Source organism: Bubalus bubalis, chromosome 2 (genome assembly GCF_019923935.1).
Source record: "Bubalus bubalis isolate 160015118507 breed Murrah chromosome 2, NDDB_SH_1, whole genome shotgun sequence".
Lineage (NCBI taxonomy): Eukaryota > Metazoa > Chordata > Mammalia > Artiodactyla > Bovidae > Bubalus > Bubalus bubalis.
The window spans coordinates 3,073,902-3,087,441 of NC_059158.1; the positions used below are offsets into that span (position 1 = coordinate 3,073,902).

Sequence of the window (13,540 nt, forward strand, 5' to 3'; positions counted from 1 at the left end):
AACCACTTATAACATGGCAGTCAATGGGCCGGACTCAGTAGGTGTAATAAACCCTAAACCAGTTTTGTTTTTCACACCACTGCCTTCAGCAGGTTCTGTCTAATCTTCCTCCTCATTCAGGGTGAGGTTTCAAGCAGATCTCAGCCTTCCTGGTCATTTTCAAGGGCGGTCCGGTCCGATGGCACAGCTTCCGTCTTCTGTCCAGCTTAGTCTTCTGTCCAGCTCAACGCTGCTTCCCTCCCTGGGCTCAGAACGGGGTGCAGGGGTGGGAGCGGGGGCAGCGGAGGGGAGCGCTGGGCGGGGAGGGGGGAAGCGAGGCGAGGCGAGGCCGGGAGAGGGCCTCTGTCACCGGAGAGCTGGAGCGCGGCGGTGGTGGCTTCTGGGAGTGGCCAGTGTCCAAATGCTGACTTTTTTTCCTCAGAGGAGTAAGATCCCGCTAGCTACATGGCCAAAAAGAAAAAAGAAACAGCTTCGCGTCAGCCTAGCAGTCCTGAAGGGAACTGAACTGTGTGTTCGGGCCTGCCTTAAAGGCTGACTCTTCTCTGGGTGTAGGTGGTCACTAAGGAGATGGTCTCCTGCCGTGGAGACCACAGGCATGCCACTCTATAAACTGTAGACTGTGGGAGCAAGCCAAGGAAGGAAATAGCATATTTCTAAGATACTCCTATTGATTCGTTCTCTTTTTGGAAAGATCAGAGAATGCATCCATAGCACTGAAACGACCCAATTAATGCTGCTGCTGCTAAGTCGCTTCAGTCGTGTCCAACTCAGTGCGACCCCATAGACGGCAGCCCACCAGGCTCCGCCGTCCTTGGGATTCTCCAGGCAAGAACACTGGAGTGGGTTGCCATTTCCTTTTCCAATGCATGAAAGTGAAAGTGAAGTCGCTCAGTCGTGTCCGACTCTTCGAGACCCCATGGACTGCAACCTACCGGGCTCCTCCGCCCATGGGATTTTCCAGGCAAGTGTACTGGAGTGGGGTGCCATTGCCTTCTCCGACACAATTAGTATCTACCCAGTCACAGCCAGTGATGAGCTCATCCAGCTCTCGTGTGTTGACAGGGGAGGTGGATGCTACGGGTGGACAGGTGCAGGACACAGCTGACGTCAAGGACTCGAGTTCCCAACCAGTCTCAGTGGAGGCAAAGAGGTGCTTCTCAGCTTTTCCTCCGGGGGTGGAATCCTGTTGGATTTTTAGTTTGTTTTATATGTCATCTTTTAATTATGTTTCAGATAATGATGAAGAGAGATGCAATTTGGTTATTAGAGTAAATCTTAAAAGGCTCAATCTACTGCCGAAAACAACTCCCACCAGGAAAGAGGGTTCCATTAATTGTCATTACTCGGGAATTATGGAATTAGAGCTGCTGACGTTTCTTTTATCATTTGTATATTTAAGTGACAGTGGCATTACTTACTCTAAATTAAGTTCCTTTCATGGTTAAAAAATTATAACAATGTGATAAGAAATAGAGTACTATTAACTTTTATTTTGTAACACCATCTTTCTAACAGAGGTAAAGGTACAGTTTTTCAGACTAGAAGGCAGGAAGGGTTATTCCTTGGCTTTGTAACAGAAGGGAATAGATAAGTGCATCGAAGTTAATTCTCCACGAGTTTCAATAAGGGGATGGAACGTTTAAAGGTCTTCCTGGGTGGCTCAGCGATAAAGAACCCGCCTGCAGTGCGGGAGATGTGGGTTCGATCCCTGAGTCGGGAAGATCCTCTGGAGAAGGGCATGGCAATCCCCTCCAGTATTACCGCCTGGAGAATCCCATGGACAGAGGAGCCTGGAGGGGGAGGCTACAGCCCCTTGGGTCACAGGTCGGACACGACTGATGGGACTTAGCACGCATGCCGCGCTCAGAAGGAAGAGAACACTCTCCCACGGGGCTTCCCCCTGGCAGCCGGGCCTGGGCTGGGTTACTCTCGCCACTTGGAGCTGCCCTGTGCATCTGACTCGTGGTCAGTGGAGTCAGAGCCACAAGGCCCGTGGGATCTGTGGGCAGGCCGGCGCTGGCCCGCCGTCCAAGGCCTGTCCCCAAGGCGCCTCCCTCCCGTCATTTGGGCTTCCGGGGTTACAGTCCCCATTTCTGCTCCTTCCTTCCTGAAAGACATCTCAGTTCTCGGCGACTTGTTGCCTGTGGCCCAGTTTTGATGGCTCTTGTTAATAAGGCACCTTAACAATATCTGTGAAGCAGGTGGAAGCGTATCCCAGCACTGACCGTTCTGCATGGAGTTTGACAGGCTTCCTTGAGTACCTGTTACGGATGTGGGTCAATCACATTCTGAAACTTGGTGTATGAAGAATCCCCATTTAGTTGAAAGTGATTGTAATTGATGATCATCTTAGTGCATGTAAAATGTGATTCGGTTTTTAAAAAGTCTCCCATACAGATTTTGGAATTATATTGTTACCTGAAGTTCTGTGTGTAATTCAGGCAATTCAAAACAGAATAACAGCACTCAAAGAAAAGCAACTTCTGCCTCAACAATGGAAGATGAGCAAAGCCAGTGAACTGTTAAGGGGGCCCGTTTTTGCTCACTGAAAACCTGTGCTGGCAGGCCGCTGCACAGTAGTCCTTGATTCTCCTGAGTTCTAGGGCCTTAGATTGAAATGGGAGGGAAAGGGTTAAAGGATAAACCTGCTATAGTTTGGTGGCCAGTCAAAGGGAGGTATAGGAGGTAGGATGTGAGTCCTCGGTTGATTACACGCCAATGTATTTAGATTTTTGTTGTTATTGTTTAGTCCCTAAGTTGAGTCCAGCTCTTTGTGTCCCCATGGACTGCAGCGGGCCAAGTTCCTCTGTCCTCTGACATCTCTCAGAGTTTGCTCAAACTCCCGTCAGCTGAGTCGGTGATGCCATCCAACCATCTCATCCTCTGTCACCCTCTTCTCTTCCTGCCCTCCCTCAGTCTTTCCCAGCATCAGGGTCTTTTCCAATGAGTCGGCTCTTCACATCAGGTAGCCAAAGTATTAGAGCTGTTCTTTAGTTTTTAACTCTTTGTAGATGCTAAGCAAGGCAAGGCTGTTCCCTTGATATTTTCAAAAGGCTCTGGACCACCCTGTACTGCCGTCAGCTTGGCCAACTCAACTCCGTTTCACGTCTCTTCTGCCGTGTGTTTCCCCCTTGTGGGGAGGATGTGGATTTTTAGGACATAGGTCCCTGAAGGAAACTGGAGACGTTATGAGGAGTGTTCTGGCTGGACACAACCCTGCCCTGGGGCATTGGTTCAGGCGCTGCTGCTCAGCATTTGTGCCAAAAATCGCTCATGAGAACTAATGGGCCCCTCTGTACACACAGCTCAGGGCCCGCGACTCCACGCTCTGTGGTGACTGAAATGGGAAGGAAGTCCAAAAGCAAGAGGGGTGTGCACATGCGCCGACCCCCTTTGCTGCACAGCAGGAACCACTCAGCACTGCAGAGCAGCTGCAGTCCAGTAAAACTTCCTTAAAAAATGACCCATAAAAAAAAAAAAGGACGACAACAAGAAAAAAAGCTTCCGTTACAATGCTGATTAGAATCCAGCCCAGCTCAGACCGTACGAAGAACACGGTTTTCGTGGCCTGTAGAGGCTAGTCCCAGTCTGTTCCCGCCCGTGGTAAAGTTCTCTTCAAAGAGGGCTGCCTCTGGACCGTGTGAAGGACTTGTCGACCGAGGCGCACGGAGCCGAGGCTGGATACACCTAGAGAAAGTTCTCAGGCGGGAGAGCAGCCTCTGGGCTCAGCTCGAAAAGTCAATCATCCGGTGACAAGCCTCTGTGGAAGCGGCTCAAGAACTGTAGCAGGAACGCGGGGGATCAAGGACTCAGTCCGTGACAGGAGGAAAGAAATCAGAATTTATGTAGCTGCCCTGGCCTTCCCAGGCCTGCCTGTGGACGCGTGTGTCACACTGGGATGCTGCGGGCTTCTGTCCCTGCGTGGCTGTCTTCACAGCTAATGGTCAACGGCAGTGGAGGCCTTTTGTCCCCAGCAGCTACTCCACACGAGCCCCGTCAGCTCACGCTGCAGGCCCCATGTGTACTGGTCAGGACCACTGTGAAAGGCACGCTCAGAGTGACAAAAAGCCTTCAGAAAAGCCTGCTAATATATGTAAGCAACTACTTATGCAAATCATTTTAGTAGCTTTCATGGAATAATGACTAAGTCCATCAGGAAACTAGCAGTTACAAAGCAAAAAGCACACAAACATAAGCATAAGTGGAACGGAAGTCTCTTATGTTTTGAAATACTTTGAACAGAGCCTCTTGAAGTTAATGTTTCATTGGATATATACTTGAAGTAAAAAAAAATAAATAAAAGATAGATTTGAGTCCCAGTGTCTGTGATCTTGCTAAAGTGGTGTTTATTTTTTAAACATAGCTAAGAATACCAGTCTGACATCCCCTATAGGGTCATTGTGAGGATCAGAGTCAAGATAATTGAGGTGAAGTACTTTGTAACTGGTAAAGTTCTATAAAATATGAATACTAATTGCTAGGTTGTTTCAGCGTTTCTTGTCACAGTTATTTTGGGAAAGTGTCAGTTCATTGAGCCAAAGAATTCCTAGAAATCAGCCACTATTGACAGGGAAATACTTAATATAATAAAAATATTTTTCCAGTATGTAATGGTTAAAAGTTTTAATTTGACCCTGGGCTTTGCCAGGTGGCTCAGACGATAAAGAATCTGCCTGCAATGCAGGAGACCTGGGTTCAATCCCTGAGATTCCCTGGAGGAGGACATGGCAACCCACTGCAGTGTTCCTGCCTGGAGAATCCCATGGACAGAGGAGCCTGGCGGGCTGCAGTCCATGGGATCACAAAGAGTCAGACATGATGGAGCGACTAACACAGTTCGCAGCAGAGCAGCCTGTGACAGGAAACGTGGGGTGCAGGGTTCAGTCACTGGGGAAGAAAGTGAGATGGGAGGAGGAGGGGTTGGTGCAGAAACAGCTCAGATGCTGGGTCCCCTAAGCCACGGCCCAGGCCTGCCGCTGGCCTGTCTGGACGAGGCCAGTGACGGTGAAGAAGGCAAGGGGAGGGGACAGGGCATTCCGTTTTCCTGTTATTCCTTCTTTTGAGTCCCAGTCGCTTCTTTCTGAGGTGTCTTTTCAGAAATAGCATCTTGCATATCGCCTCATACTGTGATAGATAACCTCTCTCACGGATTTAAAGTCACTGCCTGTATCAAAAACTTCATTTTTAAGTATGAAATTCTTCCATTAACATGACCCATTTAAATGAAGTCAATAAGTTAAAAAGTGGAAAGGCTCTGAGCCCCGGCTTCCTGTTGCTCACTCCCTTCCTCTCCGTGTGAGCCTTGTATGCGCGCGGGAAGCTGGTCCAGCCCCCCAGGAGTGTCAGTGATGGAAGCCAGCCCCCATCCCCAGCCCTCGGATCAGACGCTGCCCACAGAATCCGACAGTAAACAGTAAACGCGACAAACGTGAAAAGTTGTGGAGTCTTAGAAGGTGGTGTTCTCTGAAGAAAACAGAGCAGAGTAAGGGGATTCGTTGCTGAAAATCCTTCTAAGAAGGTCAGCTTCTGTATAAAACTGAAATCATATGAGATAGGAGTCCGGAGATGGGAAGTTCAAAAGCAGGAAGAGGAGGAGGAGGAGACCTAACTGCCTCCCATCTGGAACGTTCTATGTAACTGAGGGTGCTTCTTTCCAGTCAGTTTTCTGCTCCAGAGATTTTCGTTTACTGGAAACTTCCAGTTCTGGAATGTAGGAAAAAAGGAGAAAAAAAATGCTGCCTTAAAACCCTGTCAGCCCAGGAGCACCCGGCAACAGATTACCGCCGAGGAGTGCCAAAGGCCTGAGAATTAGACCTGCCCAGATGACGGTGCCTCCGAGTGTCTGGTTAGTTACGGCTCTCTGTCTTCCATAAAGAATTGAGGTGCCGTGTAAAAGTATGTGCAGGAGGATAGAATAAGTAGTTCAGATAATCAGGACGAAGACGATGTAAGGATAAGAAAATGGAACTGGAGCGAGAGACGCATGGGGCCGCGTCACCATTCTCAGAGGTGACTGGTAAGGATGGCCGTGCGATTCCACGGGGCGGAGCGAGGAGTGAGCATCAGTTATGTAAAGTCGAGATACCCTCACACTGAAAACGATCCAGTTGTTCGGGAGAAGAAAAGAAGCTTTTCCTGTTCGCATTTTCTCAGACCTGAGATCAGTGTATTTCATGAAGACTCGTCGGGACGACTCAGTGACCTAGTGACCAGCACTCTCGACAGGGAGCTCCTGGCACCTCCCGAATGTGATGGGCCAGACAGCTCAGTGGTGGTGGTTTAGTTGCTCAGTTGTGTCCAACTCTTGCGACCCTACGGACTGCAGCCCGCCAGGCTCCTCTGTCCATGGGATTCTCCAGGCAAGAATCCTGGAGTGGGTTGCCATTTTGCAGGGGTGCAATTCAGAACAGGCAGAGCTCAATGGGACCAAAGCAAAGTGTTTCAAAAATAGAATTTGATGCAGCTCAGCCCATAGATGTCCTTCCTTGCAGCCCTTCCTGGTGATTGGCCGTCAGGAGCAGGCTTTGCAGTAAGAATGAGTAGAGAGTCAGAGGTGGTGGGCAGTGGAGGAAGCTGGAGGCTGCTCCTCCTGAGGGCCTCGTCCTTGAGCGTCCACGTACGAGGTCCTGTGGTCTTAGGTGCCGATGGGATGGCCCCTCGCTGCTCTGTGTCCGGGGTCCTCTCAGGCCTGTCCTCGCTGGCAGCCAGGAGGCCCCCGTGTCACACCCACCCTGAGTTTTTGTATATTGTGATCTTCCTAAATGCATCTCTTGGTTACCTTTCAAATATGATGTGGGCCTGCTCAGTCGCTTCAGTCGTGTCTGACTCTTGGCGACCCCATGGACTGTAGCCCGCCAGGTTCCTCTGTCCACGGGATCCTCCAGGCAAGAATCCTGGGGTGGGTTACGGTGGCCTCCTCCAGGGCATCTTCCCGACCCAGGGATTGAACCTGCCTCTCTGAGGTCTCCTGCATTAACAGGTGGGTTCTTTACCACTAGCTCCACCTGGGAGGCCCTTTGTTCTTATAACCTCGCCAGAATAGACAGAAATTATTTCATTCAGCTGTGAGAATTTTTATCTGAAATGTTTCTTCTCACGCGTTAGATAAAAGGTGTATAAAAGTCTGTTCTCCATTCGCCCAGTTACTTCCCCTAAAAGGACAGACGGCTACTGCTTTTTTTTTTTTTCTATCCATAATATTCCACTGTATGGATATAGTGGGGTTTATTCAACCCGCTTCCTATTCATGGACACTTGGGTTGTTTATTGTCTTGTTATAAACAATGCTCTTGTAAACAGCCTTATACATTCGTAACTTCCTGTACGTGGGAAACAGCCTGGTAGTCAAAGCGGCAGAGTGGTGTGTCTGTGACTCTGAGGACGGCAACAGGGTGATGCTCCTTAGGTCTGGGGGTGAAAAGCCCACACGTGCACCTGCTCTCAGCGTACGAAAGGTCGTGGTTTCCCTCGGCTTTGGTGTCAAGTATGCGATGAGATGTTTTTATTTTTGCCAGTCGAATAAGTAAAAAATGGTAATCTGGTGCACTTTTGTCTTTCTTAAGTAAACTTTTCATTTGCTTAAGAATCATTTTTTTTCTCCCTTTTTGTGCACATCTTCATATTCTTTGCCTGTCTGAATAATGAGATTGTTTTTCTTTTTCTTACCTACCGTTGGGGGCTTCGTGTCGTTTTTATCTTGCTCTAGGAAAGTTTCAGTGGTAAGGAAGCTGGTGAGGGTAATGAATGAAAGAAGCAAAGCTAAGAACTAAAAACTGCTGCATGTTAAATAGATTCAAATACACTAAACCTACTGCTCTTTCAGCTGTGGGTGCTGGGCTCAGATGGTTTTATCTAAAAATTTTATAATAAGATATAAAGGATTTAATAATTAAGGAAAAAGTCTAACTCACAGAGCAACATTAATATTCCACCTATCTTTATTATTTTTTATTTGCAAAGACAGTTCAGAAACATGTTTTAAACATATTTTAAAACTATTAACCTTATAATCTTTGAACATCACACTTTATTATTATTATTATTTTTTTACATTACAACCCTTATTTGTCCCTATATTGAAGAGTGGTATCATAGTACATACTCATTTTCAGATAGACATTTTTTATAAGCTCGTGATAAACATTTACTGTGTAAACGCACCTTGCCTCTGGTCGGCACCCACTGAGGTCCTGTCTGGGTGTCAGGAGTGGGATGGACCTGCGGCCCCTCATACCCTTTAAACCTCTTTCTGGTCTCCTCTCCCCACTGCAGCCGGAGCTCAGGACCGGATCGGCTGGGCCTTCGGGCTGGGGCTGGAGCGGCTGGCCATGATCCTCTACGACATCCCCGACATCCGCCTCTTCTGGAGTGAGGATGAGCGCTTCCTGAAGCAGTTCCGCGTGCAGGACATCAACCAGAAGGTGATGTTCCAGGTGAGTGCCGGCAGGAGTCCCGTGAGCACAAGTGACTGGTCACGCAGGACATCAACCAGAAGGTGGCGTTCCAGGTGAGTGCGGCGGGAGTCCCGGGAGCACAAGTGACGGGTCACGCGCGGTAAAGAGGATCAGTGAGTTTAAAGGTAATGCGACTTTGGAAAGTGTTTTCAATAGAGATTCATAAACACACGAGATCCATGGACCTTCTAAAATTATATACTGATAAAAGGAGATTTATCAAGCCTGTTACTCTAAGCAGGGAACCAACTTTGGGGTTCATTAATGTCTGTTTTTCATGAAATATCCATCTTTATCTCTGATGATACTTTCACAGTTCAGTTTTTTGGGTTTTTTTTTTATGCTAATCTAGACACATTGACTTTCTTATGATTAGTGTTTGAAATGTGCATTTTTTTCATTTTATTTTCAGTTTCTGTGTTTATATTAAAAGCATGTCTCTTGTAAACAGCTGGGTCTTTTGTAAACCCATATTTAATTGGGGTGTTGACTCTGTTACACTCAATATATTACATGGGATATTCTTGGGGTTAATTTTTATTATATCTTTAATTCTTATCCATTTTTCTTTTCTGTTCTTTTTCTTTATTTGGAAATTGAGGTTTTGTGCGGGGGGTTGTTTGTATTATATTTTATTACTCTATTGCTGTTTAGTTTCTCAATTTTATATTATTTTTAAGTGGTTATTCTAGATTACAGTATGCATAATTAACTCATCACACTTTACCATGAGTAACCAAAGAGTACTACAACTCCATGAAACAGTTAATGTTACAATACTGTGATTCTGTTTACTCTTTTTCTTGTATTATTACTGTTATATTTTATTTCTCTGTATATTATAATCCCACAATACATTGCTATATTTGCTTCAAATAGCCATTGTCCTTCAAAGAAATTTAAAACTGTATTTTTCTTGATATCTGCCCATTCCTCACTGCCCTTCCTGACTTTTTTCAGTCACCATTTTCTGTAGGTCTGAAAGACTTGCTTTACCGTTTCTCGTAGTGCAGCGTGAATTTTCCCGGCTTTTGTTTGGCAATGCCTTTGTTTCATCTTTATTTTATATTAGTAATATTTTCCATGGATATAGGTGTCCAGGTTGCCAATATTTGTGCATGCTTTATTTTTTCCTCTTAGTTCTTTAAAATGTGTCATTTTGTTGCCTCTATCTTTTCACTTTGGTTTTTGGCAGGTTGACCTGTGTGTGACTTTCTGTCTGTTATCTTGCTTGGGGCTTCAGTGTGTTGAATTAGTGCTTTTCAACCCTTTTTGAAAAGCCTCACATCTCTTCCAACAATTCTTTCTTTCTATGCTTTTCAGACTGTGACTATGTGTGTATCAGCACATTGGGTTTGTGCCACAGAACTCTGATGCCCAGGGTGTGCTTTTTATTATTGACTTTTTTTCCCCACTGTGTGTTTTATCGTGGGTAGTTTTTCTCGTCTTATCTTTGGGTTTCCTCGTCTTCTCTATTGTGTCCACGTAACCACTAAGTCCCTCCAGCGAGTTTTCATTGCAACTTTGTACTCATCATTTCTCCAGTTTCTACTTGCATCCTTATGACTGATGAAATGCTCCATCTTTTCATCCATTTTGTACAGTTTTCCTTAAATTCTTCAGCCTGTTCATGATGGTGATTTTTAAGTCTTGGTCTGTTATTTCTGAGCTTTCAGTTCTCTGTTGTTCTAAAGTCTTCTTTTCTTCTTAGTTATGGGTCACATTTTGCTGCTTCTTTACTCGTCTTAGTTTTTAAATGTTGGCAACACGTATCAAGGCTATGGTTTTTCCTGTGGTCATGTATGGATGTGAGAGTTGGACTGTGAAGAAGGCTGAGCGCTGAAGAATTGATGCTTTTGAACTGTGGTGTTGGAGAAGACTCTTGCGAGTCCCTTGGACTGCAAGGAGATCCAACCAGTGCATTCTGAAGGAGATCAGCCCTGGGATTTCTTTGGAAGGAATGATGCTAAAGCTGAAACTCCAGTACTTTGGCCACCTGATGTGAAGAGTTGATTCATTGGAAAAGACTCTGATGCTGGGAGGGATTGGGGGTCAGGAGGAGAAGGGGACAACAGAGGATGAGATGGCTGGATGGCATCGCTGACTCGATGGACATGAGTCTCAGTGAACTCTGGGAGTTGGTGATGGACAGGGAGGCCTGGCGTGCTGTGATTCATGGGGTTGCAAAGAGTCGGACACGACTGAGCGACTGATCTGATCCTCAGGAAGCCTTACCCTCTCCCCGGGCAGGCAGCGAAGGCAGTGAAGCCAGATCCCTTTGTCATAACCAGGAGTCAAACTGGATTTTGCGTCTCCTTAAGTTTGTGTAAGAAACTTAATTTCTGGCGGAGGAGGGTGGGGCAGTTAGGATTTGATAGCTGAGACAGTAGATCTCTGTAAAATGCTTTGTGAATTATAGATCACAGAGAGCTACTTCCTAATGACTCCCTTATAATTAGTATCTATTGACTATAGTGTCAGTTTCCCATGGCTAACGTTACAAATTACCACAAAGCTAGCAGGTTCAACCCATACATCTCTCTTATTTTACAGCCCCGGAGGTCAGGAATTCAGTCTGCCAGGCTCAGGCTCAGGGGCATCGGGGCGGGGCCCCCAGAGGCTCCAGGGGAGACCCTTCCCTCCTCCTGCCTGGGTCAGCTTCCGGGCGGACCGCAATCCTTGACCCCGGACTGCATCGCACCGCGTCCCTCCTTTTCCTTCCCTATGTGGCCGCTCTGCCTTCCCTCCACGCATTTGTCTCATCTCACAAGGGCCCTTGCGACAAGCTTATCTCCATGCACTAAGATGTTTTCTTCACCACATCCGTGAAGTAGTCTTGGAGTGTCAGGTAACAGATCCACGGGTTCCTCGGATGAGGAAGTAGACATCTTTGGGGGTCGTTATTCAGCCCATCACATACACTTTTCCTTTTTTAAACAAAGCATTGTTTGTTTGTTCGTTTAGCTGCACTGGGCCTTAGCTGTGGCACGTGGGGTCTTCAGCTGTGGTGTGTGGACTCTTGTTCCCTGACCAGGGATTGAACCCAGGCCCCCCTTGCTTGGGAGCGCAGAGTCTTAGCCACTGGACCACAAGGGAAGTTCTGCATATACCTTTATCTGTTCCATTTCCATCATGGCAAATTGCTTGCTTCAGATAGAATAGAGGAGATTTTGTTGTTAGGTGTAAGAAAGATAGATAATATGAAAGTGTGAGCAGTTTCTGACCATTTGTGTGGAGTGGTCATGGGTCTATACATGAAGGAAATAGGGAATCCTTTGTCACTTACTGACATTGGCCTGTCTGAGGAAGAACATGTAACATGATTATAAACGATGGTGAGGCTGAGCCTGAAGGCACAAAGCGTTGGCCAATGCCAGCCATTCAGTGATGGTGAGAGGTGGGTCTCCTGTTGCCCATCGTCTCTGAGGTTGGTCGTAGTTAGACTCCTGGGAAGCCATCAGTCAGTCGGTGGTCTCCCTGGGGTACCAGGCATCAGCTGCGAGCACTGCTGTGGGAGGACTGCGAGTTTCTTCCGGCCAAGGTTAGCCGTTTCCCCTTATTTTGTGTCTTCCCACGGTCATGGTTCAGTGCCCCGTAGTCTGTGCATTAATTTATTTAGTGTCTTATAACACTTGTCGTTTGTTGAGTGCTGGGTACAAGTCATGGGACCAGATAGTTAGCCTGTATCATAGCTCTCATTCTTTACGATCTGCTGAGGGTGAAGTCTATCAACCCATTGTATAGACAGTGAAACTTGAGCCTTGGAACCAACAAGGAACTCAGCCCCAAGAACTCTGCTAGCACGTCACAGACCTAGGATTTTCACTAAAGCCGACTCCAGGGAGCTCCTAGTATTGAACTGGTAAAATCTTGTTTCCTAGACGAAGCACTGCTCTGGAGTCAGTGAGATGAAATGGACAGTTTCTGACTTCAAGCTGTTTTCAATCTAGAGAAGGAGACAGATTTATCAAGAGATGGCTTCCCCCATGTCTCAGTGATAAAGAATCCACCTGCAGTGCAGAAGACACGGTTCCACCCCTGGGTTGGGGAGATCCCCTGGAGAAGGAAATGGCAACCCACTCCAGTATTCTTGCCTGGGAAATGCCATGGACAGAGGAGACCGGCGGGCTACAGTCCAATGGGGTCGCAAAAGAATCGGACACGACTGAGCTACTAAACAACAAAATTATAATATGAAGTGCAGCGAAGGGCTGCACACAGGTGAATGGAGAGTTTTGCTAATACTGACCAGTGTAGGCAGGGATCAAAATTTTCATCTCTTTTTAATCCTATTTTGCTAGTTAATTCTCAGAATCCTTCCACGTCTCTCCAGAATTGTATCAGGACTTGAGCCTGTGATTACTTGCTAATCTCCGGGACTTGGAATAGTTCCTAGATCCGGTTTCTCTGTCATTACCATAAATGTTGTCTGGTAGAGACTCAGTGCAGGATTATGCGGTGTTTCCTCATTCTCTTCCCAGATAAATCCAGCTGCGAGAATCCCATCAGCTTCATTGTGTTGCGGTGAAATTAGTGGATCTCATTTTTCTTCCCACTGTTTCCCTGTGCATTTTTTTCCATCTTGCCTCCCCAAAAAAAGCACATAAATATTTTTCTTCTGCAGGAAGGAGGATGTTTATCCTAGAAGAAAGTCATAGAAAATCACAGGCGCTGGGGGAGATGACCAGCTACAGGACCATTTGTTTGTGCCCTGTAGTCACTGTTGACGGTTGGACGTGGAGAGATGCAGCGAGCAGGATGGACCCGTTTGCCATGGGAGCCGTCCTGGTGCATTTATGTAAAGCCTTCATCGCAGTGAGCATCTCGTCCATGCTAACTGGTGCTCCTGCTGTCCCGACCTCCACAGACACTGGGCGAGGCAGCCACGGTCCCCTCGTGACTCCTGGCCCTTCCTGCCTGGTTTCCACCTCCACCTTGCTTTGCCCGCCTTGCGATGTGAGGATGTTTCACGGACCCTCGGTCTGTTGAGTCCCGTTGGATTGTGACCCTGTGTCTGTCCCGGGGCCTCTGTCGTCAGAGGCTTGTGGATTTATGACTGCTTTTTATCTTTGTGAAAGCAAAATAAA

General features: G+C 47.0%; 1 protein-coding gene across 1 annotated transcript in view; it reads left to right on the forward strand.

The window, feature by feature from the left end:
- The window catches only part of FARS2 (phenylalanyl-tRNA synthetase 2, mitochondrial), a 230,832-nt gene that overhangs the window by 157,315 nt on the left and 59,977 nt on the right, over nt 1–13,540 (forward strand). Inside the window, exon 7 of the mRNA XM_045162344.1 lies at nt 8,272–8,432. Coding sequence (XP_045018279.1) covers nt 8,272–8,432 — 161 coding nt within the window. The remainder of the gene's footprint in view (nt 1–8,271; nt 8,433–13,540) is intronic.